Here is a 26,517-nt window from a genome sequence, read left to right on the forward strand (position 1 = left end):
AAAATACTTGGCTTATGTAACGAGTGTACTTTAAGGACAGTACTGCAGAATGCCTTCAGGCCGCGGCTATGTAACTGAGAGACAATTTCAGGACTCCCAGCCCACTCACACGAGTCACTTTTGAGTGTTCTTTACACTAGTTCTGAAAAGGGGGAGAGACAGGTGTGGTTCGAGATTCATGACTGGATGCTCTGAAATTCGTAACTCCTGATGGTTGCAGCCGGTGATTGTTCTGGCTGACTCGCAGTAATAAGGAAAATTGTTAGGATGTTAAGCAGGATCTTGAAAGGCTCTGGCTTTTTTGTGTTTCTCCCCCAAACTGGAGAAGTCTCCCATTCAGATGATCTTTCAAGTGAGAAATAGATAAGGTCCTAGAATAATTAATCATCCAAGAAAAAAGGTATATACCAAAATAAATTCCAGAGGGAACAAAGTTTAAAATGTAAAAAATAAAAACAATGAGAGAATCCAAGTAATCCAAAGATTCTTTATCTGATACAGAGACCAACAACAAAAAGAACTGATAGATTACATAATTTACAAATTAGAGAAATATGAGTATACTGATGGGAAATCAAAAAATTAATTGGACAAAGAAATACAAAATGGTCTGTTAAATATGAAGAACAGCTTGGTCTGCCTGGTAAATCGAAGAAAATGTCAATGAAATTGAACTAGTAAACTCCATTTCAGTACATCAAGTCGACAGAAATTAAAAGACTGGTTCTAACCCATGGCGGGTGCGCTGTAATCACGGGTGAGGAGAGCATAAAATGGTAAAATCCTCTTTACAAAGCAATTTGAAAGTAACCATCAAAAGCTTTAAAACTATTCAAATACTTTTCACAATAGATATAAATGAAACCATTATGCTGTATGCCTTAAACTTATACAGTGATTTATGTCTATTTCTCAATGAAACTGGACAAAGGTTCACGCTTGCCAAATCTGTCCTTTTTTATCAAAAAACCTAGTAGCTTTATTAAGCAGACTTCACTTTTATCTCTCTGTTTTTAGTTTTACCGACAGTCACAATGTTATACAATAGACCCTAATTTGTATCGAGATCGTTTGTATTAGATCCTTACCTGTACAGGACCTGCCTGTATCTCTTAACCTGCTGGAACTCTCAAATGGCTACTGTGAGCGGGAGGCAGGGAAGTGTTCTTAACTAGACACATTATTGTCTCCTCCACCCAAAGTGGGGTTTTGCTAATGAGAAAGATCCAATAAGGGATCTTTTAATTACAAAATTAAATTAATGTAGCCATTAATGTCAGGTGTTTGAATATTACTAACCTGGAAAAATACTCAAAATATATTGTCAAGGGAGAAGCAGCATAGAGGACACAATATAATCTCAGTTTTGTTAAAAATTATAATTTACATACATACACACCCCAGATGGGAATTAACAAAGTGTTAATACTGTATGAGTTAATGTCTACAGATTTAGCATTTAAAGTCAAAGGAGTACTGATGAATAGACAGTTTTTATCTTACTAAATTTTTTTTGCATTTTCTAAATTCTCTATAATGCACTTGTATTATCTTTATAAGAAAATATTATTTTTAAAAACACCCCATATGCTTCTAAAGACTAAGCCCAAAATGTTTATACTTACTAATTTTCATCGTCACTGTCAAAAGAAAGGAGGCTACTGTTTTTGATTTGCTTTTGTGAGTTCTTTTTAACTGGTTCCTGCTTATTTGTTTCATCTTCATTTGTCTTTTTCTTTTTTGAGCTTGCTGTTAAACCTGAGTATTTTTCATCTGGGGAACGCTTGACTGGTTTTCGATACATGATTCTTCCATCAGCTGAAGCTGGTTCTTCGTCTGCAGCAAAAACAAAGAACCTTTTGTTTCAGAACCTTTTTCTCCTCACTGTTTTGCCTTCATCAGAGAGTCCCATGGCAAGAACGCCTTACACTGTATTTAAGGAAAACCTGGACTCGGTTCAGTTTGGTCTTCCCACTGCCACCAGCTACACGCAGACCCTTGGTGAAAACTTGTTGACCTGCTCCATAACACTGTTGTCCCAAATTAATTACAGCAAGGCTGCGTTTTTAACTATTTTGAAAAATGACTGTAACTCCATTTCCCCTAAAGCAACGCAATACATAGTTACAAATAATAAAACACATACCACATAGCATACTACACTCCAGGCACTAATTACATAGAGCTCTGTGACTAGTTTATGAACCTAACCACCTATTTTTTTAAAGGAACGAAATGTTTTTACTTAAATTCACACTTATCCTCATAACAACCCAATAAGGCAGGCACAATTATTGTTCCTATTTTACAGATGAGGTCACCAAGGTTGAGAGGTGAAATAACTTGTTCAAGGTCACACATCTGGTACATGTGAAAGCCAAAGTTTAAACCTAGGACTGCCTCCTTTAAACATACCACACTATTATATAAAGTAACTTCATACTCCCGGCTCCTTAAATGGTTACAAAGACCGACTACACTCAGACTTACCTGCTTTGGCAGCCTTTATTTCTGCTTTAATTTTCATGACTTCTTCAGCTGACAGGTCTCCCTTTTTTAAAACCACCACTTGAGGCTGCTCATCTTCTTTGTCACTGTGGTCACCATCTTCATCTGGGAGCTGAGGCTGGATTCTCTAGGGGACAACACAGACACGATTTGTAGGTCGCTAACCCGGAACCAAATACAACCGTCTCTATGAGAAATTGTAATTACTAAGGTCAGAAGGGTAACTTCATTGACGAAATGTGTTTGGCAATGAATTTTCAAGTCACTCTGAAGAGCCTAACCTGCCAAGTAGGGAAGCGGTCTGGCTGCCAGCTCCCTGGGGTGCCATGCCAAGGGATCAGCCTCCCCCCTCTCGGCGGGACCCCCGCTGCAGTGCCCAGTGCTAGGGGCCCTCTGCTTCACCGCTGCCGGGTCTCCCAACCTGCTTGGGACAGTGTGGAACCACATCACTTGTCTCTGCTCTTCATCAACCCTTGCCACTGCCATCTCTTCTCAAACTGTGACAAGAAAATAAATAAACGCCGCCAAGTACAGAAAGCAGAAAGTAAAAGGCACTCTTTCTCCCACCTCTGCTCATCTCGCCTCCGAACAGCCTGTTTTGGAAGTAGCCTATTAGCTGCTTCCTAAGTGTGTAAAAACACAGAGGTACACAAAGTATTGTGTGTACAAACAGGTCACTGTACACGCTGCGATGTGATGTGCTTTGATTTTTTTTAAAGATTTTATTTATTTACTCATTTTTTAGAGAGGGGAGAAGGGAAGGAGAGGGAGAGAAACATTGCTAGGTGAGGGAATCACTGATGGGTTATTTTTTTGTACAAGTCCCAACTGGAGATCACCTGCAAAGCTGACATGTGCCACGACCTGGAATTGAACTGGTGACTTTTCAGTACACGGCCGGGGCTAATATGCTTTCTTTTCTTTTTAAATTATGAATTTCCCAAACATAAAAAGTATAAAGAATAACAGAAACTATGTACTCACTATATACATGTAACCTTTAGCCAGTTGATTCAGATTTCTTAAATATGTCAGATACCGTAAAAGCCCCACCCCCTACCTTCTTACTCAAGCACTATCTTTGCACAATACCGTGAGATACATATGGAAAGATCTATTTTTAAAAACCAGTGCCTATTACTTAATTATATGATCCCCTCATGGTCTGACCGGTACCTTATAAATGAAAACTTTTGCTTGTTTCTAGCTTTTTCCCACTATGATAAAATTTTTTCACATGTTTTGGTTCACTTTTGCAAACTTACATATAAGATGAATTCTTGGGAGTGGAACTGCTGGATTGACTGAAAGTCTTGCACATGGTCACACGTTATGCAAACAGCTAATCGTGTTCGTCACCCTCTCACAGAGTCCTCCTTGTCCCCCACACTGGACAACGAAGCCCTGCCACTCTGGCCTTGCCCTGTCACCAGAGAATTATCCTCCACCGCGCGCCAGCCGCTGAGCTCCAGCCAGCTTTGGGTACTGCAGATCCACGAGCACATCAGCGCCTGGGCCCACCCTCCCTCTACAGTCCCCATGCCCAGAAACCACCCCTGACCTGCCTAACTCCAGCTCAAGCTACGCCCTTGACCTAGATCCTCTAGAAGTGCTTCCCTGATCACACCTGCCCCTCCTCACGCTGCGCACAGTGCTCACAGGTAGCTTCACACATTGCGTTATCAATGTTTTCCTCTCTACCCCACTAAATGGCTGCCTGTATCTAAAAACACAGAGGCTCTCCAACTGCTGGGACAAGAAATGTTTGCTGATCTATTCTTGAATGACCAACAAGATGAAAAATGAACTTTACTCATCTATCTTGTCTGCATCCCATGTCTGCTCCATCACCCGACAAGGGTGCTCCTTTAATGATACCCGCTCACTAATTGTGCATGAGTGCTGCCTATTGGTCTCTGAAAGTTTCCAATAAATGACCACAAACAAGTAGGTAATTAATAACTACTTTTAGCTGAGGAAACGGGGAAGTGAAATAAAATCACTCCTGCTGTTCATTACAGTGAGATAGAGAATCATTAATTCTGAGTTTATGTTTATACAACTGGCTGGAAAACGAGAAACGGCCGAGGAACAGTGGCAGCAACCTGAGGACTGGGCAAAGCCACCCCTGAATCAGCTCTCCAGAAGGTAGATAAGGTGATTTAGAACTCAGTTAGTTATCTAAGAAACTATTTTCTTTTTGTTAACAGATCACTAGAACGCTGGTTATATTGCCAAACTGATTAAACCAAGGAACGTGGGTTGTCTCTTTAAGGAAAGTCTGTTGACTAAATCAGCCCAAACAGTGGTATTGATTGGAAAGCTTTTCCTTCCAGAGTTCTCCTAAGACAGCGATCTGAACTATAGTCGTTAAGGTGTTAACTATGAACACGATCACCACTAGGACTCAGGCGAACTAGAAACTCAGGTCTCACATTTTTGGCATTGCTGAATCCATGTCTCTTTCTCAAACCTCTTCCTCTGTGCCATCATGCCCGTTTTTGGTCACTCCCTGATCATGTCACCCCTAACCCAAAACGGCTTCTTGTCACCTACTGAATAGTCCATGTGGCCTTACCTCCAGCAGCCCCTCAATCACCTTTACACACATCCCACAACTCACCCCCCCACACACTTTTACGCACGCTGCTCCTTCCATATCTATCTACCTGCCTACCTAGCTCCAGATCCAACCTAAACACCCCTCCTCCATGAAGCCTTGCCTGATGACAAGCAGAGTCATCTAACCAATGTAACTTGTCACCCACTATAGTGCCAGGCCCTGTGCTAGGTGGTGGGAAAAAAACAGAGGCATTAAGACACTAACACATGAGAGCAAGTAATTGCAATTCAAAACCATATGAATTATTACAGATGATATGGACAAAGTGAAGAAGAGAGGAGGAATAACTTCAAAAAACATCAGAGGCCATGACCTCTGAAGGCAGACATGAGGCCAGCAGGGAGGGAGGGGTTAAAGAATATGGCATTTGGGGATCCCATCTCTTTGGCCTTTCAGAGCCTGGCACAGTACCTGGGATTAGCACATACTCAATGAATTGAGTAATTTCGCGTAAGTCAGTCTGTCTCTTAAGCTCTAAGTGCCTTGAGGGGTGGGTCTTAGTGCAAGTGCCAGACACGAAGTGCTAAATGAGTAAATTCTTTATTTCTCCACACATCCCCTGAGCCCAACAGTCTCTTCCTAGTAAGGGGGTAGGTTTGGGTGTGAACCAGTTAGGGTTGAAGCCTAGGAGGGCTCCGAACCCTAGGGCTTGACCCACTGATCCCATCCCTAAACTATTCAGATGTGGCATTTACATACTATTTTTCTAATGTAAAAAAGCAAAAGCACAGGAACAGATCCAGAGCCTTCCTCCAAAGATGTTCCGGACTCAAGGCCTACGACATCGGGTCATTTCATCAAGTGGCCTCAGTTCATCTGGAAAACCGGACGACCCTACCATCCACGCTGCTAATTTTGGGTTTGGGAATAAGCGAGTGAGAGACATGAAAGTGATCTTTCTTCAACCTCTACCAGGGGACAAGGCGCTTTACCTGCTTCCAGGCGTTGTCGAGAACTGAGCAGCCCCCTGAAAACGATAGAGTTTCCTGGGCACAAGAGACTGTAGTCGCTCGACCAGCCTGGGGTCCGAGGGCCCCTCGGATCGAGGGCCGCCGCGGGTGTGACAGGGGAGTGACCTGTCAGTACCTGGCCTCCAGGACTAAGCCGATGCCGGAAGTGGCGGGGCGGGAGCGTTTGGGCGCAGCCCCCGGCCCGGGCTCACCTTCGTCTCCACCGTGGGCCCTTCCCTGTAGCCGACGCGCTCCTTGAAGCGGGCCAGGAACGCAGGCTCGGCTGGCCGCACGTACGACACCTGGTTGCGTTTGCTCATGGTTGCTCCGGGGAAGACTGGTTCCCCGCGTCGCCTCGAGACTGTGCGGAGGCTGCGGCGCCCATCGTGACGTCACGCCGGCCCAGCCTCCGGACGCACGGCCGGGCAACATGGCGGCCTCGGGGCTGGCGTCAACGTCTGAGGAGGGCGCCAAATTCAAATTCGCGGCCATCTTGAGCCAGCGGAATCCCGGCTCGCAGCGCGCCTGGAGGTGTGGGCATCACTGCATTGGTCTCGGGATCCGAGGGTGAGGGCGCCATGGCGCCCGGCTCCAAAAGTAAGTATGGAGCCTCGGGCTTCGTTGCCCGGTCCCGCCCCCGCCCCCAAATACAGGCTGGAAAGAATGGCCGCCCCTGCCTGCCGCGGGGCTTCCCTCTGGGCTGGCCGCTGGGTGTGAAAGTGGGGAGCCACCTGAGCGGCTGAGGGCGCTGGAATCTCCTGGTCCCTCGAAGACCCCGATGGAACAGCTTTCTTCCCCTTGGGCTGGGCGGTGAACCAGACACGGGGCTGTCCCGGAGCGAGGCTCGTTCTCCCTTCCCTCCCCGCGCGTTTTGGAGCTGGCCTTTTCCAGCGCCCCGACCGCTGCCTCTCTCCGTTCCCTGAGGCTCGGCCCCGGCTGTCACCACTTTCCGCGTCTGCCCACGTCTCTCGCCTTCCGAAGGGGCGAACGTGACCGCGGTCTTAGCATGTCTCTCTCCTGGGAGGGCTGGAGACTCGATCCACTGAGCCACCCCAGCCAGGGCGGACTTTCTCCTTTCTTACAGGATTCTCCAAAATTTCCTTCACTTGATTTGTCATTCTCTGCTGTTTGCCCTTAGGGCCATTTATAGAGGCGTTAAACGGCTTTTATTTTTTTATTTTTTATTGTACTAATTTCCACTGGGCAGTGGGGCAGTGGAATTCCTCACACTGTGGGCTAGATATTGATCTCTGGCATTTTTTTAAAGATATTATTTATTTACCTTTAGAGGGTGTGGAAAGGGACAGAGAGGGAAAGGAACGTGATCGGTGGCCTCACTCGCCCCCTCGACCAGGGACCTGGCCCGCAACCCAGGCTTGTGCCCTGACTGGGAATCAAAACGGGCCCTGTTCACAGGACAGCGCTCAGAAACCACTGAGCCCCTCCAGGCAGCGCTCTGGCTTTTTAAAAACAGAATCACACTGCCTGCTGGCTGAGAATAGATGGGAGGTGGGCGATGAGGGAGTGAGAGCAGCAGGGAGACGCACCATTGTAGTCACTCAAGTAAGGGCCATTGCTGCCTTGATTCCACGCGGTCGCGGTGGTGGGTTTGACAAGTTGCAGGGTTCTGGATGTGTGTTGGAGGTAGGTCCAAGACCGGCCAGCAGACTGGGTGTGAGTATGAGGAGGAAGTGGTTCGGACTGACAGGTCTGGGCCCGCGGAACTGGAAAGGCAAAGCCTATGTTAATTGAGATGGAGAAGCCTGTCGGGGGTTGGGGGTGATCAAGAGCTCAGTTTCTGACACATTGAGTTTGAAAACTTGCCTGTTGGACAGCGCATTGGAGATGTCAGGTGGGCAATAAATGTGGTTCCAGGAGAAGGTCTAAATCTGGGAATCATCAGTATACACACAGCATTTAAAACCATGAGACTGAACGTCGTCACCAGTGGAATGAGTGTGGACAGAACAGAGGAAGACCACGGCCAGGGCCCTGGATCACCTGCTGTCAGGAGACTGAGTGTCAGCAACTGCGGAGCAGGCCGGATGAAAACGGGGTTTTTATGTTGCACTTTTAAACACCTTCAATGACATCTTATCTTTTTTCCTAGATGAGTTACGCAGTGTGACAAATTGTCAGTCTAACCAGCCAAGGTAAGGAAAAATCTTGTTAGTGACACCAAAACAATCAGGGATGTAGTTTTTCTAAAATAACCACTTAGCATAGTAAGGGGTACTTGAAACGAGAGGTACTCATTTCGGAATTAAGCTTGGACCTTGGCCACTTAGAAGTATTACATCTCCTCAGCCCCTGCCCTCTCACATCCCAGGTTGGAAGATGGAATCGGTAACATCCCTTGGGTGGCTCATTGTGTTATTGCTATTGGAGGGAGACTAGGGACAAGCAGTGCTTGGAACTCCTTGGAATCAACTCCCTGTGAGCTGATTTCAAATAAAGGCTTGTGAAGATGACTTTCCTGAAGCAAAGGAGTAAAGAGGGTGGGTTCTGCGGGATGGTTATAGGAAGTGAATGGGGTAAATCATGGGTGTGGTTGGGGAAACTGTCAGTATAGGAACGCTAGAGGCAATATGAGCCGCAGATCCTTTTCTTGCGTTCATTCCTCCGGTGAACTCCGCTGCTGCGTTTTTGTCTTTAGCAATGAAGGTGATGCCATCAAAGTCTTTGTGCGGATTCGCCCACCTGCGGAGGGTTCCGGATCAGCAGATGGAGAGCAGAACGCATGCGTGTCCGCCCTCTCCTCCACGACGCTCCGGCTGCACTCCAACCCCGAGCCCCGCACCTTCACCTTTGATCACGTTGCTGGCATGGACGCTACTCAGGTAAGGGTGGTTTGGACCCTTACCTTTCTGTTTGGAACATGTAAGATTCTGTTATTTGTGAGGGTTTGTTTCTGGTCTGTTTAGTTTGATGGCTGTCAGGTAAGGCAAGTATCCCATAAATATTTTAAATTTAATTTTATTAAATAATTTTTCTTCCTTCATAAACCAGAAGGACAAGCTGTCCATCCAGTGACGGTGGTCAGTGAAGCTGTACTTTTCAGAGGCTCTCAGATTGATAAGCACAGTGGCGCTGCTTGGTGTAAGGGGCGTGTCTTAGTCAGCAGTGGCAGGTGTAATAAAAGTATTGCAACTCAGTGTCCCAAACAAAAAACATTTTTCACAGTTCCTGGGGTTGGGGAGTCCAAAACATCAAGGTCAGGAGGTCCAGGGTCTGGTGGGGACTCATTTCCTGGCTTGTAGACACCTGCCTCCTCACTGTCATCACTGGTGGAGAGATGGAAGGTGGAAGAGCAGGGAGAGAAGGGGAGAGAAGTAAGGGAGGGAAGGGGACCTAGTCACCTCTCAAAGCCCTTCTCTAAATACCATCACATTGGGGATCGGGGGTTCAACAGATGCATTTTGGGGAGGACACAAACATTCAGTCTGTATCAGGGAGTGAGAGGTTTGAGATTACTATGGTGTCAATAATTGCTTCTCTAATTAAGGACAATTTAGTTAACATCAAGTCAGCAGCACCATCCAATAGAACTTTCTGCAGTGATGGAAATGTTCTGTATTTGTACTGTCCATTACAGTAGCCTCTAACCACGTGGGCGATTTAAAGATTAAATAAAATTTTAAATTCAGTTTCTCAGATAAAGCAGCCACCTGTGGCTATTGAGCACTTGAATTGTGGTGAGTTCATCTGATGACCTGACTTCTAAATTTTATTGGATTTTAGTTAAATTTAAATAGTCACATGTGGCTAATGGCTGCTGTACTGGACATCCCAGCTCTTGATTACTCCCTGCACGTGACTGTTTTCGGTGAGACATTTAGATCTTCAGTTGTTTTTTGTTTTTGTTTTTTTTTCATCTAGGGCATGGCTGGACAATGGAAATGTAAAGTGAGCCACACGTATAATTTAAAACATTCTAGTAGCCACATAAAAAAAATTGGAAAAAAAAAACCAGTCCTGGCTGGTGTGGCTTAATGGATTGAATGCTGATATATGAATGCTGGTGACCAAAGGGTCACCAGTTCAATTCCCAGGGCACATGCCTTGGTTGCAGGCCAGGTCCCCAGTAGGGCCTGCATGATGGGCAACCATGCATTGATGTTTCTCTCTCTTTCTCCTTCCCTTCCCCTCTCTAAAAATAAATAAAATCTTTTAAAAAAAGTAAAATTAATTTTAATTCTGTATTTTATTTAACCCAGTATACCCAAAATATCCTTTTAGCATGTAATTAACATATAACAAGTTATTAATGAGCTATTTTCTTTGACCTTTTTTTTTTTCCATGCTCAGCCTTCCAAATCAGAGGTGTGTGTTACACTTACAACACATCTCAGGTTGGAGTGGCCACACTTCAGGTGCTCGATAGCCACATTTGGCTCATGGCTACTCTATTAGATGGTACAGGTCTAGGAATTCATGTTTTCTTGATAAAACTGCATCTATTTATATGTTACAATGAAAATAAAAATGAGATTCACGAGTACAAGTTTGTGAGAAAAGCACCGATGTACGTATCGGGCTACACATTTTATGCTAATACAAGTGTAACTACCTGCGACGTGCTGAACAAAGTGCTGTGTGCTGTCCCGAAGTGAGCTGTAGATCTCTAGTCATGGAGATTAGTGGACACAAACATATTTCAGGTTTTGTCAGTTTAGTGTTTTAGCCTTTTTTCTACAGTGGGTGGAATATCCATGTTATCACAAGTGTTAAATGTTAAAAAATATAAGCACAGTACTTTTATTGTTATATTTCGGGATGCAGTTTAGGAAGAATATTTTTGTTTTTATGAAATGTTAACATGCTCGGTGCTTACCTTTGCAGGAGTCTGTGTTCTCAGCCGTGGCCAAAGGCATTGTGGAGTCGTGCATGAGCGGTTACAATGGCACCATCTTTGCATAGTAAGTTGCTGTGTGTGTCTTTACGCAAGGTTACAGTGACAGGTGCTTCCCATGGCTGATGTAACAGAGTACCACAGACTTAGTGGTGAAACAACACAAATTTATTATCTCACAGTTCTCTAAGTCAGACACTGGCACAGCCTCACTGAGCTGAAATAAAGGTGTCAGCAGTGCTGTGTTCCCTTCCGGAAGCTCTAGGGGGGGATCCACATTCTTCCCATGACAGGCCACTCACATTACTTGGCTTTACGGCTCCCTCTCTTGGTCTTCAAACCCAGCAGCATGCAACCTCGATTCTTCCTTAGTCACGTCACCCTCTAACTAGAAATGGGACAGGATCTCTAACTGTAAGGACTCATGTGATTAGATTGCCGCCACCTGCATAATCACCTGGACAGGTGTGTCTACTTACAACAGGTTCTCAAAGAATACCATTTAGTTACAACTTTGGTAAGATGCCGCAGGAACTCAACTCTTGTATATTGATTAGCCTACGATAAAACTGGTTTTGTTATATATCGGTTTCACTTAGAGTCCCAGAACCTATTGACATTAAGTGAGGATTTACTGTATTTGGAATCTGTAAGGAAGATTCATCACACACACACACACACACAAGCAAGCACATACATATATGTAGGTATATATTTGTATGTCATGGATGTATATATTTATAACTTGGGTTATATTATTTTTAGTACTACATTATGTTTTTCTTGTTGCTCATATTGTTCTAGCTTGGCCATTGGAGCTGTTTGAGGTTTATCTCTGTGTCCTGTGGACATATCACATCCATTTGGGTTTTTCAGCACTTGCCTACTTTCTGGTGCTATAAGAAGCTCTTGGCTCATCTTGTATTTTCCCTGTCCCAGGCCTAAGATCAGCCATTTGCCAAAGAGCCCTGATTGCTTTACTGGAGAATGGTGCTAAGGAACCGAGATCTGGGCACTAGGTGTGTTTGTTGCTGCTGGGGTATCATTGCTCCTGGGCCTTCTCAAACAGAGCTAGGTACCAGAGATACTAAGTCATGCATACATATGTGTGTACAGTTGCTTCTTTGTCTCTGCATTTGCATCTGTATTAAGCTAAATGACAGTTCATGCTGATGTCTCTGACTCTAATCCAAAGATTTAGAATCCACATGGGTTCATGCTAGCCTTTCTTGTTTCTCTGTAACTTCCCATGCTGACCATGAGAAACCTGGCTCCCGCCTTTTCTCATCCATGTATTTCTTTGTTCAACCACAGTACCCCTGTGAGAAACAAGTTTACTGAGTACAATGTTTATGAACAGATCCTTTAATTCTTTGAAGCCTTACAATTTCCAGTCAAAGCCCCATTTTCTACAGTTACTTAGGTCAGCTCCTCCACTGCCCATCACCCCCCTGCAGTGCAGCTGTGTCGTGCTCCTGCAGTGCAGCTGGATGCATTCCCTGCTACTGTACATAGTTATCTCGATGGTATTGACTGTATTCCCTACGCTGTGCTTTACATCTCCTTGACTGATTTACCCCTTTCTGACCATCCCTAGCAATAGACTTTGTTTTTTCATCTCCACCCAAGGACCTGCTTATTGATTTGAGAGAGAAGGGAAGGGAGCATGAAAGAGGGGAGAGAAACGTTGATGAGCGAGAGAAGCATCGGTCAGTTGCCTCTTGTACATGCCCCTACCAGGGACCACGCTGCAACCTAGGCATGTGCTCTGACCAGAAATGGAAATTTCGACCTTTTGCTTCACAGGACGACACTCCAGCCAACTGAGCCACACCAGCCAGGAACCTAGCAATAGACTTTTTATTTTTATATTTTATTAGAGAGGGGGGAAGGGTCGGAGAGAGAGGGAGAGAAACATTGATGTGAGAGAGAAACATCAGTTGCCTCTCCTACACACCCTGTCCAAGACCAAACGCATCGCCTAGGCCTGTGCTTCTACCGGGTATTGAACCACGACCTTGCACTTTGCACTTTGAGGGACACCCAACCAAGCCACACTGGTCAGGGCCCTAGCAATAGACTTTTATATTTATAACTAGAGGTTTTTAATAGGAAGTAGTGAATTATATAATTCATTTTGAGGAGCTGATGCTTTCTGTATAGGTGTGTGCCTTGATTCATCTATCATTGGCTCAAAACACGAGAAAATGAAAAATAAGTTTAAAGCTTAACTTTATATTGTAGGTACATTTTTCCTTGGAAATTTGTCTTTTGTAATTCTTTAATTGCATTCAGCAGAACAAAATGTTCTCTTGAGCAGTGAGGCATATAACTTTTCTCATTTTTCTTCTCAAGAGAAGAAATATTTCTCTTTCCACAGAATTTTCTGAGTGGTAAAATTAAAAAATGAGTTTGAAATAACAGCTATAATTGCCCGAGGTCATATATCTTTAGAGGTCATATGTCTTTAAGAAGATCCTGTAGGCACACTAATCGTAATGTTTAATTTGTGGTGTATTAATTAATAACTTAATGGAAGTTGCATTTGTAGTTGAGGGAAGAAATGAAAAGCCCTTCTAGAGAAACAAGTGAAGCAGCTCACTTAGCTGCTGGGTGAGCACACGTCCTGGTTTTCCTGAGACAGTCAGACTCTAGAGTAATGGTCAGCACGGTCCCCTTTGCTCCTCAGTAGGGGACTCGATAGTCTCCATTTCTCGTTCTGAGTTACCAAAGAACTTTTCTTCCCTGCTTCCACAAGAAGGGTAAATAACTAGGCCATACTGTTTTCTAGCTTTCAGGGCATTGAACCAAACAGTAAATTCAAAATCTTGTATTTGTGCTATAAATCCAAGCTAAAGGCATTTGATATCCCGATGGACCTCTGTCTCCAGCATAAACTTGGAGTTTTGTTACTGCTGTTCCTCGGGGTAGCTGAGTTGCTGAGGCCCTACACATGAACACTCAGCCTACAGCCCGGCCGGGAAGCTTGGTTGGTGAGAGCATCCACCTGACACACCAAGGTTGGGGGTTCAGTCCCCGGTCGGGGCACATCCAAGGATCAACCAATGAATGCATCAGTTAGGGGAACAACAAATCAATGTTTCTCTCTCAAATCAGCAAATAAAATGTGATTATTAAAAAATTAAGGCCTAACATAAGGATTTTAAAAATTGCTTTATTTTTAAATAAATACATTTTAGTATCTTAAAGGCAGAATTTAGGAAAGAAATTGCTGCATTATTTAAAATTGCAAAAACTAGAAACAAAAGTCTAGTTCTGGTTAAATAAATTACACGTTGAAGAATACTATGCAGCTAAAAAAGTGAAGTAGACCTCTATTGACTTAGGAAAACATCTGAGGTAAAATGGAGAGAAAAAACTTGGCTGCAGACCAGGCACAAGGTCATTGCCCAGTGTTGTACGTGAAGACCCCGGTGGCTGTGTTGTGTGACCCGGAAGTGATTATTAGACCACAGTGGGCAGCTCTGAGTGGAAGAAGAGGAGAGAAAGAAACTGGATCGTTTACTTTTTACCTAATGTGATTCAAAGAGAGGAAATCAGCTCTTTGTGGGGGAAATCTATACTTGAGTAGACCATATGAAAGTGGAGGGTAGTCTTACAAATTTCACATGCAAAAATAATATATAACACATTCTTTTTACAGTGGACAGACTGGCTCAGGGAAAACATTCACTATGATGGGTAAGTAAATTAAAGATTAACGTTTGCTAGCTTAATCTACTCTTCCTGTGATGATAGCACCCAGCACATTTTGGGGGAAGGCATAATTTCTATACATACATAATGTGGACCTTGTAAAATCGGGGGAGGTTCCCAGGCTTCTGTCTGGTTTGAGTTCCATGAGAGCAAAGTCTGTTAGCGCTGTGTTCCCAGTGCGATGCCCAGAACAAAGCAGGTGCGCGATAAACAGTCTCTGAGCTGCGTTCAGTGCATTTTTGTCTGTTTATATGCCTGCGTAACCACTACCCAGGTCCAGAGCCCACCACCCATCCCCCGAAGCAGGTGTTACTCTGACTTATCTCATTACTGGTTTTGCCTATTCTTGAACTTTTACAAATGAAACTTTACTGTATGTACTCTTTATGTGTGGCTTCTCTCTCTCTGCATCAACTTTCAGGGTTCCCATATATTATTGCATGTTCTGCTGCTGTCTGTCATTGTATGAGTGTCCCACAGTTTTCAATTCTACTGTTGATAGACATTTGGATTACCGAATTTTCCGGACTGTAAAATTCACCATACCATAAGACGCACCCCGATTTTAGAGGAGGAAAGTAGGGGGGAAATTGTTTGAAGCAAAAAATATGGTGAAATATTGAATAATATAAATAACATAGGCCGCTGCCAACCCCCACTCACCCCAGCAAGCCAGGTAAGCCACATTTGGACTATAAGATGCACCCCCCCCCCCCAATTTGGGGGGGAATGGGTCGTATAGTCTGAAAAATACATTATTTCCAGTTTGGGCCCTGTGAATAATGCTGCAGTGGACATTTTTTCTTGTGTCCATCTTTTAAAGTCATTTCTGTTGGATACATATCTAGGAGTGGGGTTGCTGGGTCACAGTATATGTATCGGTATATGTGTATTCGGGGTAGTAAATCCTGCCAACAGTTTTCCACAGTGATACATAGAGGTTCTAGTGCTCCACACCCTTGTCTACACTCGATACTGTCGGCTTGAAAATTGTAGCCATTCTTAGCCATTCTTGAGGGTGTTTAGTATTCTCTCGTGGGTGTTTTATTTGCAATTCCCTGATGTCTAATATCAACTGAGCACCTTTCATATGCTTACTGGATGTTTGACTAGCCTCTCTGTAAAATGCCCATTCAAGTCTTTTTTCCATTAAAAAAATTAACTTGTCTCTTTTTTTACTCATTTGTGAGGACTCTTTATAAAATAGGTATGGCCCTTTGTCTAAGATACAGATTACAGATTTCTCTGGGTTTTTCATTTGTGTAAAGTTTTTTATTTCTGTGTGTCTGAATTGCAGTTTTTAAAAATAGTTTCTGAGTTGTAAGTAGTGATAAGGAAGGTCTGCCCCTCTCTGAGGTTACAACAATAAACCACTGAGTACTTCCAATATGCCAGGCACTCTTCCAGGCTCCGAGGGACCACTCGAATACAAGGGAGTGTCGGGCTCTCTTGGAGCTTATTTGCTCGGGGAGGGGCACGATTATAAGCAAATAAACGTCTGGTAATTATGCCAGAAGTCGTAATAGCTATGAAGAGGAAAAGAAGGTGGAAAACAACAAGGGGGTCTGGGCAGCTATTATAGGTAGGTGGGTCAGCAAAGGCCTCGCAGGAGGGGTCATTTAAATAGAATTACTAAGTGGAATGAACAGGAGCCATGAAACTATGTGTGAGAAGAATCTTCCAGGCAGAGGGACTGTAAAGGCACAGGCCTCCAGATGGGAGTGTGCGGAAAAGTATTTGAGGAACAGCGGGAAGGCCCCTGGCCCCTGGGTGGAGATTTCCAGAATCTGGGGCTAGTAGGAAGGGAGGCTGGAGTTGTACCCTGAGGCCAAGTCCTGGAGGGTCTGGCAAAGATTTTGGATTTTGGTTTGCCTGTGATGTACAGTCCTAGGAAGGTTTTGTTTGTTTTTAAAGAACTATGTGTGTGATTAAAAGGGTTACTTCAGGCATTAAAAGGATGTTTGATTCATAGGATCACTTCAGGCAGCTGAAAAGAGGAGGAGGGCCTGGGGGGGAGGTGCGGGAGCGGGGTCAGGAGCTCAGGCAGTGAAGTAGAGACAGAGGGCGGAGGGGCCCTTAACGAGTGCGAGGAACACCTCTGCGTTACTTACCAGAACACGTTATAAAACTAGCCGCACGCTCATATTATTTGTTCTATGTGTTCATGTACTTGCATTTTTGTACCACTGTGATATGTATTTTTAAGCTACAGTTTACAAGAACTATTTATATATTCCAGGTATAGCACACCAACACAATGATAATGTTTAACATTTTTTTCTGTGCCTTCTGGTATACACCAGTCTTTTGTTAGTCCCTTTAGTCTCTAAGGCATATTAAAATTTATAATAACTCCTGGATCTTTTCTAGTTACAATTTTTTCTGGTATATATAGCTATAGCAGAATTAGTATTCTGTAAAATCCTGCTATTTACATCTCCACTCACATCTCCCCCTTTCCCCAGTGTTACACATAGAGACAGGAGCACTCTAGGTTGTTCTGTCTCCATAGAAATCTTTTGAAACATTCCTATAGTATCTTTCTTACCACCTGGGCTTTTACTGCCAAATTTAAAAGATACTAGCTAATGCTAATTTTCAGCAATGACCTATGAGGTAGTTACTACCATTATTATTTCATTTTATAGTCAGGAACTTTGAGAGAAGCAACTAGCCTATGACCACACAGCCAGTGTGAACAGGTCAGCCCACAAGACGGAGTGTTACATGTAACAAGTCAAGTATAGTTGTTTGGTATTTCTGCTCCTTTTGGTACCTGGCAGGAGGAAAAATTGCAAGCTTGGTATACCTAGATGTTTTTTTTTTAAATTATTAACCAACAACTACTTTTTAGAGCTGGTTAGTGGTTATTGTGAGTTTTTCCCTCAGTCCCACTGGTAGGTTCTATTGAGTGATCTTTCAGACTCAAATTTAACTTATTTGGCATCATAGGTAGGAAACTGATTATATAATGTGTCCTCTTATTTTGTCTAAATTGCCTTTCAGTGTTGTCATTTTGAAGGACTCCTGTATTAAGAACTAAAATGAACAGCTATATATTTTACATTTTTAGGACCATCTGAATCTGACAATTTTTCTCATAACCTGAGAGGAGTAATCCCACGAAGTTTTGAATATTTGTTTTCCTTAATTGATCGTGAAAAAGATAAGGTAAAGCTTCCTGTAAAAAATGAGCAATTCTATTTTGAGAAGTTAGCTATTAGTCGTAATACATGGAGGGGATGGTACTTTACAATGTGGACAGGCTGGTGTTTTTATTTTCTAAAAGCTTTCAGTTTATAAAACATGCATCATCCATGAACCCAGATTGCTGGGTTCATTGTCGTGCTTCCTAGGCTTTCAGATTTTACAAGAGGGAAATTGTAAAGAAAATCTGAACCAAGGAAAACAGGTTCACTGAGCTTCATCACCTACCTTTACCTAAGCTCACGACCGACTGCAGGTGTTCATAGGTCCTCATGACGTCCAGTAGTGACAGGTCCTTCCATACCCCCTTTCTGCACCTGCTACCACCTGTGATCTCCTTGCTCACATGTAGTGTGGCTCCATCATCCTGGGGATGTGGGCTTCCCTCTTCCATTGGATGAGGGATCCAATCTGTGGGCTCCCAGATTAGGCCATTCTCACAATTGTGCTTCTTTAACTTGGTGAGTTTCAGACGTAGCAGCCATTACTGTTCTATGTTTTAAGGAAACTTGATATGTGTGTGTACACACACACACACACACACATTTATTCCTTTATAGAAACTTCCTAACCACTGCAGTTAGACACACACATTGCATGCCAGCGAAATGTTTAGTGCCGTGCATTTCTGTGGTGACTCAGTGGACTGAGTGCCAGCCTGTGGACCGAAAGGTGACTGGTTCGATTCTCAGTCAGGGCACATGCCTGGATTGTGAGCCACGTCCCCAGTTGGTGTGTGAGAGGCAACTGATAGATGTTTCTTTCACACATCAATGTTTTTCTCTCCCTCTCCTTCTTCCTATCCCCCTAAAAATACCTGAAATATTTTTTAAATTTTCAACAGGGAGCTTTAAACTGGCATTTAGGTATCTTTTATGGTGTAAAGGATAAGAATGTAGAATATTTATACTTGGGAAGCAAGTGAAAGATTAATACTCATGAAAGATGGGGATGCATGCACAAAAATAATACATCTAAACCAGGCTTCTCTGTACAGGCTGGAGCTGGGAAGAGCTTCCTCTGTAAGTGCTCCTTTATTGAGATCTACAACGAGCAGATCTATGACCTACTGGACTCTGCATCCGCTGGACTGTACCTAAGGGAGCACATCAAGAAGGGGGTCTTTGTGGTCGGAGCAGTGGAGCAGGTGGTGACCTCGGCTGCTGGGGCCTACCAGGTACCTGGACTACAGCATCTCGACCCTTAGACACTGATACAGGCTGTGAGATGCACCTTGATCTCAGCAAAAGCGAGAACAGAGCTGCTAAAAATATTCTGTAGAGACACAACACAGAATGTGCATGAGAAGGAAAGAAAAAAGAGTGTGACAGTGTTTTTTAGATCTCCCCTTTATTAGAACAGGACTCTGCGCCTCTTGATTTTGCACTGTTTTGGTGCTGTTCATTCCAGTTAGGCACTCTTAAAAACCACCCTGGATGACACGGGGACATTTCATAGTGTCCATATTTCTTTAGTGGGTCCTCCTGGGAGCTGCTGCTTTGAGGAGCTTCAGGGATCTGTGTTCTCCAAACCAGCTGCACATACTGTGTCCTTGCCGCTCCTAACAGAGTCCTCAGACTGGGAGTGCCACCTGGGAGCTTGCTACAAATGCAGAATCTGAGGCCTCACCTTACACGTACTGAATCAGAATATGAATTTTAACAGGATCCCCAAGTGGTTAGTATGCATATTACAGATTGAGATGTCCTGCGCTTTGAAAAGGTTCAGCTGGCTACAGACCACACAACTAGTGAATAGTAGAACCAGGGGCTGACCTCATGTTCATCTAATTCCAGAGCCTGCAGACTGAACCTTTGTGCATCCTGCTTGCCATAGGGAATAGGAAAGGAGAACAAGTACTTGGTGGACTGAAAGCTGACAAAACTGGGGGTGTGGAGGTCATTCCAAGATTTATATTGTCTAGCTTTCTCACCATCTAGGGGAAAGATGGTTTCAGAGAGATTTTTTGATTTCCATTAAGTTAACACAGATAGCAAATGGCAAAACCGATTCTAGATCCTATGCCTGCCTTCTGATTCCCTGTTTGTTCTCTTTCATAACATGGAGAGGGAACAAAAAGCAAAGGGAAAGGAAACTACCTTGCATATGTTCCTTGATAGATCAGCATTTTTTCTCCCTCCTTTTTACAGTCTTCGCGCTGATGTTTTTGACTGTTTTGACCACTTGGCGGTTGTGCTGATATGTTTTCCTTCTGCCTAGGTGTTGTCTGGAGGATGGAGAAACAGGCGAGTGGCATCGACATCGATGAACAGAGAGTCCTCGAGGTCTCATGCAGTCTTCACAGTTACAATAGAGTCGATGGAGAAAAGCAGCGAGACTGTGAACATCCGAACCTCCCTGCTCAACCTGGTGGATTTAGCAGGATCTGAAAGACAGAAAGACACCCATGCAGAAGGGATGAGGTTGAAGGTAAGAATGGAATCATGGTCTTCAGCTGAACTTGTGTGTGAAATCTTATTAGAAGTCAATACAAAGTTAAGTGTTATGAGGGCTACAAAGGAATAAGAAATTGTAAAAGATACAGAAGTTTTTGTTAGGTAGGATCATACATAGGACAAGTCTGTAGGTAGCAACACTATTTCAATTCATGCCAGAAGGGATGATACAGTACAAGTGGCAGCAGGGGTCTGAAGGGAAGGGATGTGGCAGGGACTGCCTGCGGGAAGGATGGGAAAAGAATACTCTGAGCTGTGTTCTCAAAGGGGCCAGGATTTGGACAGGGAGGGAGGAGTGGGGACACATGCCCCACAGGGCGACATCTTAATTGTTACTGTGGATGCAACGTGAGTTTGGCACTTTAGTGTAGATCAGTGGGTGGCTGGGCTGGAGGTGCAAGTTCACTGAGGTCGTTGAGGATGAATGCCTGGCCAGGTTTGCTCTCAACTCTCCAAACACTGAGAGACAAAAGTTTTGAGTGTTTTCATGCAGAAAGTCTGTTCTGTACTAACTTAGCCATCTGGGCCACCACTGCCAGGTTCATGAGCAGGAGCCTGGAGGGAAAGAGCAACTGCGCTGTTTCTTCATTCATCAGCAGTGAGGGCTCAGCACCCAGGCGTAGGCCAGGGTGTTAACAGTGGGGTCACAGGTTCTCTGCCCTAAGCATTGCCGGTAAGTATATATGTATTGTCCATAAAAGATCTGTGGATTCTATAGGATGCTCACGTTAGGGCTGGGGGCAAACAGTTGGAAGTGGTAGAGGAGAGTCTACTTTTTGCATTACAAGCAAAGATTTGAGCCTCCTGAGCTCTGAAGCAGTTTTGGGCAATCTCTGGCTTATTTGTTTTGAGATATGAAGCAAAGAAAAAGCATATGTTTACAGTGGGACATACGTTAGGCTTCTTCTAAATGCTTTGTGTATGTTCACTCACTTAACCTTCCCAACAAGTCTGGAAAGTAGGTACTGTAATCATTTCTATATAAAGAAACTGAAGTAAGTTTTCCTGGAGTGCACAGCTAAGAGCAGCATGGAGACTGGAACACAGGGTGCCCTGGGCCCCGGACAGCGCTCTCAGCCTTTCTGCTTTGCGGAGCAGCAGCTCAGACTCGGTGTGTTGTGCTTGGTGATTTCCACTCTCCCCTCTCCTCTGCTGCCTCCACTGCAGACCGGGTGATTGAAAGATGCTGCCTACGGTAAAACTCCAGCATCACGTATTTAACCCAAACACTCTTTCTCCCCAAACCACTATGTTAAAGGGGTTTTATACTTTAGAGAATTAGACAGTTTGCTTGTAATAACTCCATCAATGACTTTGTAGGACATGGGGGCAGGTCATGAGTTACCGCACCTTGACAATGTAGCATGTGTTTTAACATAAAGGCATGAAAAAAGGTGTCTGTTAATGCACGGCTCAAACTTTTTTCTCTGTTCTTTTCTAGTTTGTATCACTGCCAGTAGGTCCATTTGAAACTGTTACGGTGATGATGCGACGATGGTTTTTTTCTTTCACATGATTTTTGTGTTTGTATTGTGTTTGAATGCTAACATTGCCATATGTGTCAAATAGGAAAAGGTTAGGGGATAGTTGAGGACATCTTTTTGCTGAAAAGTTATGTTATCCTTAACTGTCACGTCCTTGACTTGCCTTTCCATCCAGAATTGTCACCTTGCTAGGTATATTTTAATCCAAAATACTAAGAAGGAACTAGTGCACCTAAACTTTTGTCTTTCTTGTATGCCTCAGGAAGCAGGTAATATCAACCGATCGCTGAGCTGCCTGGGCCAAGTGATTACCGCGCTTGTCGATGTGGGCAACGGAAAACAGAGACACGTTTGCTACAGAGACTCCAAGCTCACCTTCCTGCTCCGGGTAAAGTGCACGGTTGGGTTCCTGAGCCCTTCTTTTGGTTGTGCACTATGGCTGAGAGTTGGATGATTTCTCAGCCTTTTTGCTAAGAGTGGACATTTTCTTTGCTGAAAAAAAATCTTGCGGTTTCTCCCCTGAAAATGTGTCCATTTGTATCATTAAACAGGACTCCCTTGGAGGTAATGCCAAAACAGCCATAATTGCAAATGTTCATCCTGGGTCCAGGTGTTTTGGGGAAACCCTGTCAACACTGAATTTTGCTCAAAGAGCCAAGCTAATTAAAAATAAGGTAAAATACTGAGTAATTAGAAAAATACTTAAGTTCGTAGTATCTCGCTTTTGTGACTGCCCTAATATTAACAGTAGCTTTTATTTATTTCATTGTGAAATCTTAACTCTAAGCAAGATTTCTAGATCCTCTTTCCTAGCCTTTGATGGCATTGAAGAAGTTGGTCTTTCATGTTGCCTATAACTACAAGGGTTGTCCATTTTTCTTTATATACAAGAAGCCTCTTTGATGTATGTGTACACCGGCGGTCACAAACTTACCCTGTAAGGGGCTGGATGGTAAACATTTTAGTCTTCTTGGATTGTGTGGTCTCCATCCTAAGTACTCAACTCTGCCTGTGTACAAAGAACATGGCCACAGACAGTGTCAGCACAGGGGCGAGGCTGGGATCCGATACAGCTCTCCAACGCGGGCAGCGGGGGTGTGCAGCCCGTGCTCCAGCAGCACCTGCCAACCCCTGGTGCAGACTGGCACAAGGCCAAGGAGACCCCCACTTGTTTTGGAGAGGTTGAAGCCCCCTTTGGTTCCAAATGAAAGAATCATAATGCCCTCAATTGGCAGATTAATTTCTTGTATCTTTTTTTAAAAGATTTTATTTATCCATTTTTTAGAGAAGGGGAAGGGAGAGAGAAAGAGAGGGAGAGAAACATTGATGCATGAGAGGAACATTGATCGGTTACCTCTGAAAAGCCCCCCCAACTAGGGACACGGCTAGCAACACAGTCATATGCCCTGACCGGGAATTGAACCAGCCACCTTTCAGTTCACAGGCTAGCATTCAATCCACTGAGCCACACCAGCCAGGGTTCTTCTGTCTTTCAAAGAAGAAATTGATTGTTCTTACCCATAAACTAGACTCCTGATTATCTTATCATGTAGGAGTGAAGGGGTCCATCTTCCTCTTCCCTGGGTAAGTCAGGAGGAAGGTAGGCTTAGTTTCATTCATTTCATTGGACTATGACCCTCTTGTGAGGCATTTGTACTATTAGGAGGGAAAGTCATTAGAGCTTCCCGACCCTATTTCTTGGGACTGATCGCAAGTTTTTAGAGGGTAGAGACCTGCAGGAATGAGTAGAATTATGAGGTCACTGATGTGACAGTGATGTCAGAGTTTACAGGAGCACCTTGTAATGAGCCTGGCCTTAAGAATCAGAACAACTAGGGACGGCTTCTTAAACACAGGAAACAGCACAACCAGGAGCCACACACTAGTCACGATCAATGGTACGTCCCCTGTTGCAGCGAAAGTGGCTAGGACATCTGGGACTTATTTAAGGTGCACTTGTTAGATCTTTCCTAATGTGCAGACCTGGCTTAAGAGGGAGCATGAGCACCAACCGGTGTGACTCCGTTTGGTGTCATCTCGCAAAGCAAAAGTTCACCAGTTCGATTCCCAGTCAGAGCACATGCCTGGGTTGTGGATTTATCCCTGGTCAGGGTGTGTACGAGAGCCAATCAATTGATGTTTCTTTCTCACGTTGATTTGATGTTTCTTTCTTTCTCTTTCTCCCTCTCTTCTCTACAAATAAAATCTAAAAAAAAAAAAAAAAAAAGATTGGAACACTAGACCTTGGGGCTTTTTCCTCACTGGAGTGTTGGGTATTTCATAGCTGGGTCCCTTTTATCTGGTTGGTACTCAGCAGTTGTCTCTTGTTATCACCCTGTAGGTTTTTTTTTTTAAATTTTATTTATCTTTAGAGGGGAAGGGAAGGAGAGAGAGAGAGAAACATCAATGTATGGTTGCCTTTCGTGCATCCCCTGCTGGGAACTGGCCTGCAGGGAACCGGCCTGCAACCCAGGCATGTGCCCTGACTGGGAATTGAACCGCAATTGTCTGGTTCGCAGGCCTGTGCTCAATCCACTGAGCTACACCAGCCAGGGCTCACCCTGTAGGTTTTATGAGTCTTTTTCAACTTTTTAGACGTTATTTCAAATAAGACATTCTTGAAGAAAATTTCTTAAAGAGACATTTCTTTAAAACAGACATTAAATGTAGTGGTAAAACAGAAATGGAGCTGTGATACCAACCTTTCCCTCCAGGAGGTGCTGTTAAGACATACAGGGTTGGAGCCCTTTGGAGGGGGGGGTTCTGCCAAGCTGATGGCCAGCCCTGTAGTCCATCACACCCATGGGAGGGTGTACTTTTCTCCATGGGGGCAAGGTTGTCTGTCCCAGAGGTCAGGAAGAAAGCAGTGTGTGATACACATACTCAGATTGCAGGGGTGACCCGGCCCAGCAGGGGCCAGGGCTACTCAACAGAGCGGGGACCTAAGTGGGAGCAGATGGCAGGAGGCGTGGTGAAATGGGAGAGTCTCTGGCTGGGGGTCTGAACCCAGGGAGGGGAGACTCCCTCCCCTCGACAGCTCGCCATCTTGGTGGCCTTGTGACTGTTCACCAGAGAACCCCTCCGAGGCATGCAGATGTAAACATAAGACTGTAGTTCTCCCAGAGCATTCTTTTTGTTGTTGTTGTTCTTTTAGTTTTTCACAAAATGTTCTTTTAATGCTTCTTAAAAAATCCTTGGACAGGCCGTGGTAAACGAGGACACCCAAGGCAACGTGAGCCGGCTCCAAGCTGAAGTGAAGAGGCTCAGAGAGCAGCTGGCCCAGCTTACTCCGGGGCAAGTGGCGGCACAGCCCTTTGTGGCCAGAGGTGAGATGCGCACAGCGCCCTGTACCGGAGGGAGGCCATCGCGGGCACTGCTGTGAGCACCCCCCGTGCCAGGCCCACCCCCATAAGGCCGCCTGTGTCTTCCCACAAGTGTCCGTTTGTCTTTATTCACCTGCGGAGGAACGTGGTGCTGGGTCTGGAACGGATTCCATAGTGCTGGGTTCTGGGAGCTATCTGGGGAGCAGGTGCAGAAATGATCTGAATAATAAAAGGGCTAGGAAGACGTACTAATAAATCTCATTTTGATCTACTTCTAGGATTCGGTTGTATCGTATGTAACCTTTGTGTGTTTACTAAGTAGAACGAGAGAGGCTTTTCTTTAAGGAACAGCTAACGTGTGGACTGGGTTAGTTTAAAATCCATGACCTGCAGCTAGTAATTTGATTCTCACAGACGGAGAGCAGTCAGTCAGAGGCCGCCTTAGCTCACCTCCTGGTTTTCAAACCTGAGAGAGAAACATTTCTCCCCCTTTCCCTTTCTTCTGGGTCGATTACAGACAAAGATGAGACTGATTACGTGAAGTATTTCCAAGAGGCAATGATGCTGTTTAAGAAGTGTGAACAAGAGAAGAAGGTAGGAAACTGAGCTAGTGTTAGGGGGGGTGCAAGAATTTTAGGCTTCACTGTGTGAGTGAGTGACGCCTCTCAGAGGAATAAATGGCACCAGTAAGTAAAACAAGGAAAGCTGTGAAAAATCTCACTTTGCCTTGAAGTGAGAAGTTAGTGTTTGCTGCTTAGGGAAGATGAATTGGTTTTTCACATTTAACCAACTTTTGAAATATTTTTAAAGTCTCTGGTAGAGAAAGTTACCCAACTAGAGGACCTCACCCTCAAAAAAGAGAAGTTTATTCAGTCTAACAAAATGATTGTGAAATTCCGAGAGGACCAAATAACGCGCCTGGAGAAGCTCCACCGGGAGTCGCGGGGGAGTTTTCTGCCTGAGGAGCAGGACCGGCTGCTGTCAGAACTGAGGGACGAGATCCAGACTCTGCGAGAACAAGTGAGTGCGTGACGCTTGCGGCGTTTCTGAGTGCAAAGGCCGTCAACGGCAAGTAAAGGTGTCGCCACATCCTTGCAACTCAACAGAAGGTGTTTGAATGAATTAAACTGGCAGTACGATTGTAGCATCCACCCCCCACTGACCTTTTCCCCCCAAATTATAAAACCTGAAGGGAAAAGCACTGCACCCAGCGGGTCAGGTCTAGTTCACACCCGTGCGCAGTTGTGGTTCCCTGGATCGAGTCCCTTTGAGGTTTCTTTGTTGGGTTTCCTTTCGCCTGGGAAGGATGGATAGCTAATCCAGGCACATCATTAAAAATAAAGATAATCAGCCCTGGCTGGTGTAGCTCAGTGGATTGAGCGCAGGCCTGTGAAGCA

At 44.4% G+C, this 26,517-nt stretch overlaps 2 protein-coding genes across 2 annotated transcripts in view; one reads left to right on the top strand and one right to left on the bottom strand.

Moving 5' to 3' along the window:
* Nucleotides 1–467: 467 nt before the first annotated feature.
* Nucleotides 468–6,482, bottom strand: KIAA1143 (KIAA1143 ortholog). The gene is made up of 3 exons (XM_037148283.2): nucleotides 6,294–6,482; nucleotides 2,491–2,635; nucleotides 468–1,836 (listed from the first exon to the last, which is right to left on the bottom strand). The coding sequence occupies exons 1-3, from the start codon at nucleotides 6,399–6,401 to the stop codon at nucleotides 1,625–1,627; spliced, it is 465 nt and encodes a 154-aa protein (XP_037004178.2). The 5' UTR covers nucleotides 6,402–6,482; the 3' UTR covers nucleotides 468–1,624.
* Nucleotides 6,483–6,485: 3 nt separating this feature from the next.
* Nucleotides 6,486–26,517, top strand: part of KIF15 (kinesin family member 15) — a 46,166-nt gene continuing 26,134 nt past the window's right edge. Inside the window, exons 1-13 of the mRNA XM_053669445.1 lie at nucleotides 6,486–6,678; nucleotides 8,192–8,234; nucleotides 8,738–8,921; nucleotides 10,924–11,000; nucleotides 14,598–14,635; nucleotides 17,724–17,821; nucleotides 18,855–19,034; nucleotides 20,078–20,287; nucleotides 22,060–22,185; nucleotides 22,349–22,471; nucleotides 25,000–25,123; nucleotides 25,638–25,714; nucleotides 25,931–26,140. Coding sequence (XP_053525420.1) covers nucleotides 6,660–6,678; nucleotides 8,192–8,234; nucleotides 8,738–8,921; nucleotides 10,924–11,000; nucleotides 14,598–14,635; nucleotides 17,724–17,821; nucleotides 18,855–19,034; nucleotides 20,078–20,287; nucleotides 22,060–22,185; nucleotides 22,349–22,471; nucleotides 25,000–25,123; nucleotides 25,638–25,714; nucleotides 25,931–26,140 — 1,509 coding nt within the window. The 5' untranslated portion in view covers nucleotides 6,486–6,659. The remainder of the gene's footprint in view (nucleotides 6,679–8,191; nucleotides 8,235–8,737; nucleotides 8,922–10,923; nucleotides 11,001–14,597; nucleotides 14,636–17,723; nucleotides 17,822–18,854; nucleotides 19,035–20,077; nucleotides 20,288–22,059; nucleotides 22,186–22,348; nucleotides 22,472–24,999; nucleotides 25,124–25,637; nucleotides 25,715–25,930; nucleotides 26,141–26,517) is intronic.

Source organism: Artibeus jamaicensis, unplaced genomic scaffold (genome assembly GCF_021234435.1).
Source record: "Artibeus jamaicensis isolate MK-2021 breed Jamaican fruit bat unplaced genomic scaffold, CSHL_Jam_final contig_519, whole genome shotgun sequence".
Taxonomy (NCBI): Eukaryota; Metazoa; Chordata; class Mammalia; order Chiroptera; family Phyllostomidae; genus Artibeus; species Artibeus jamaicensis.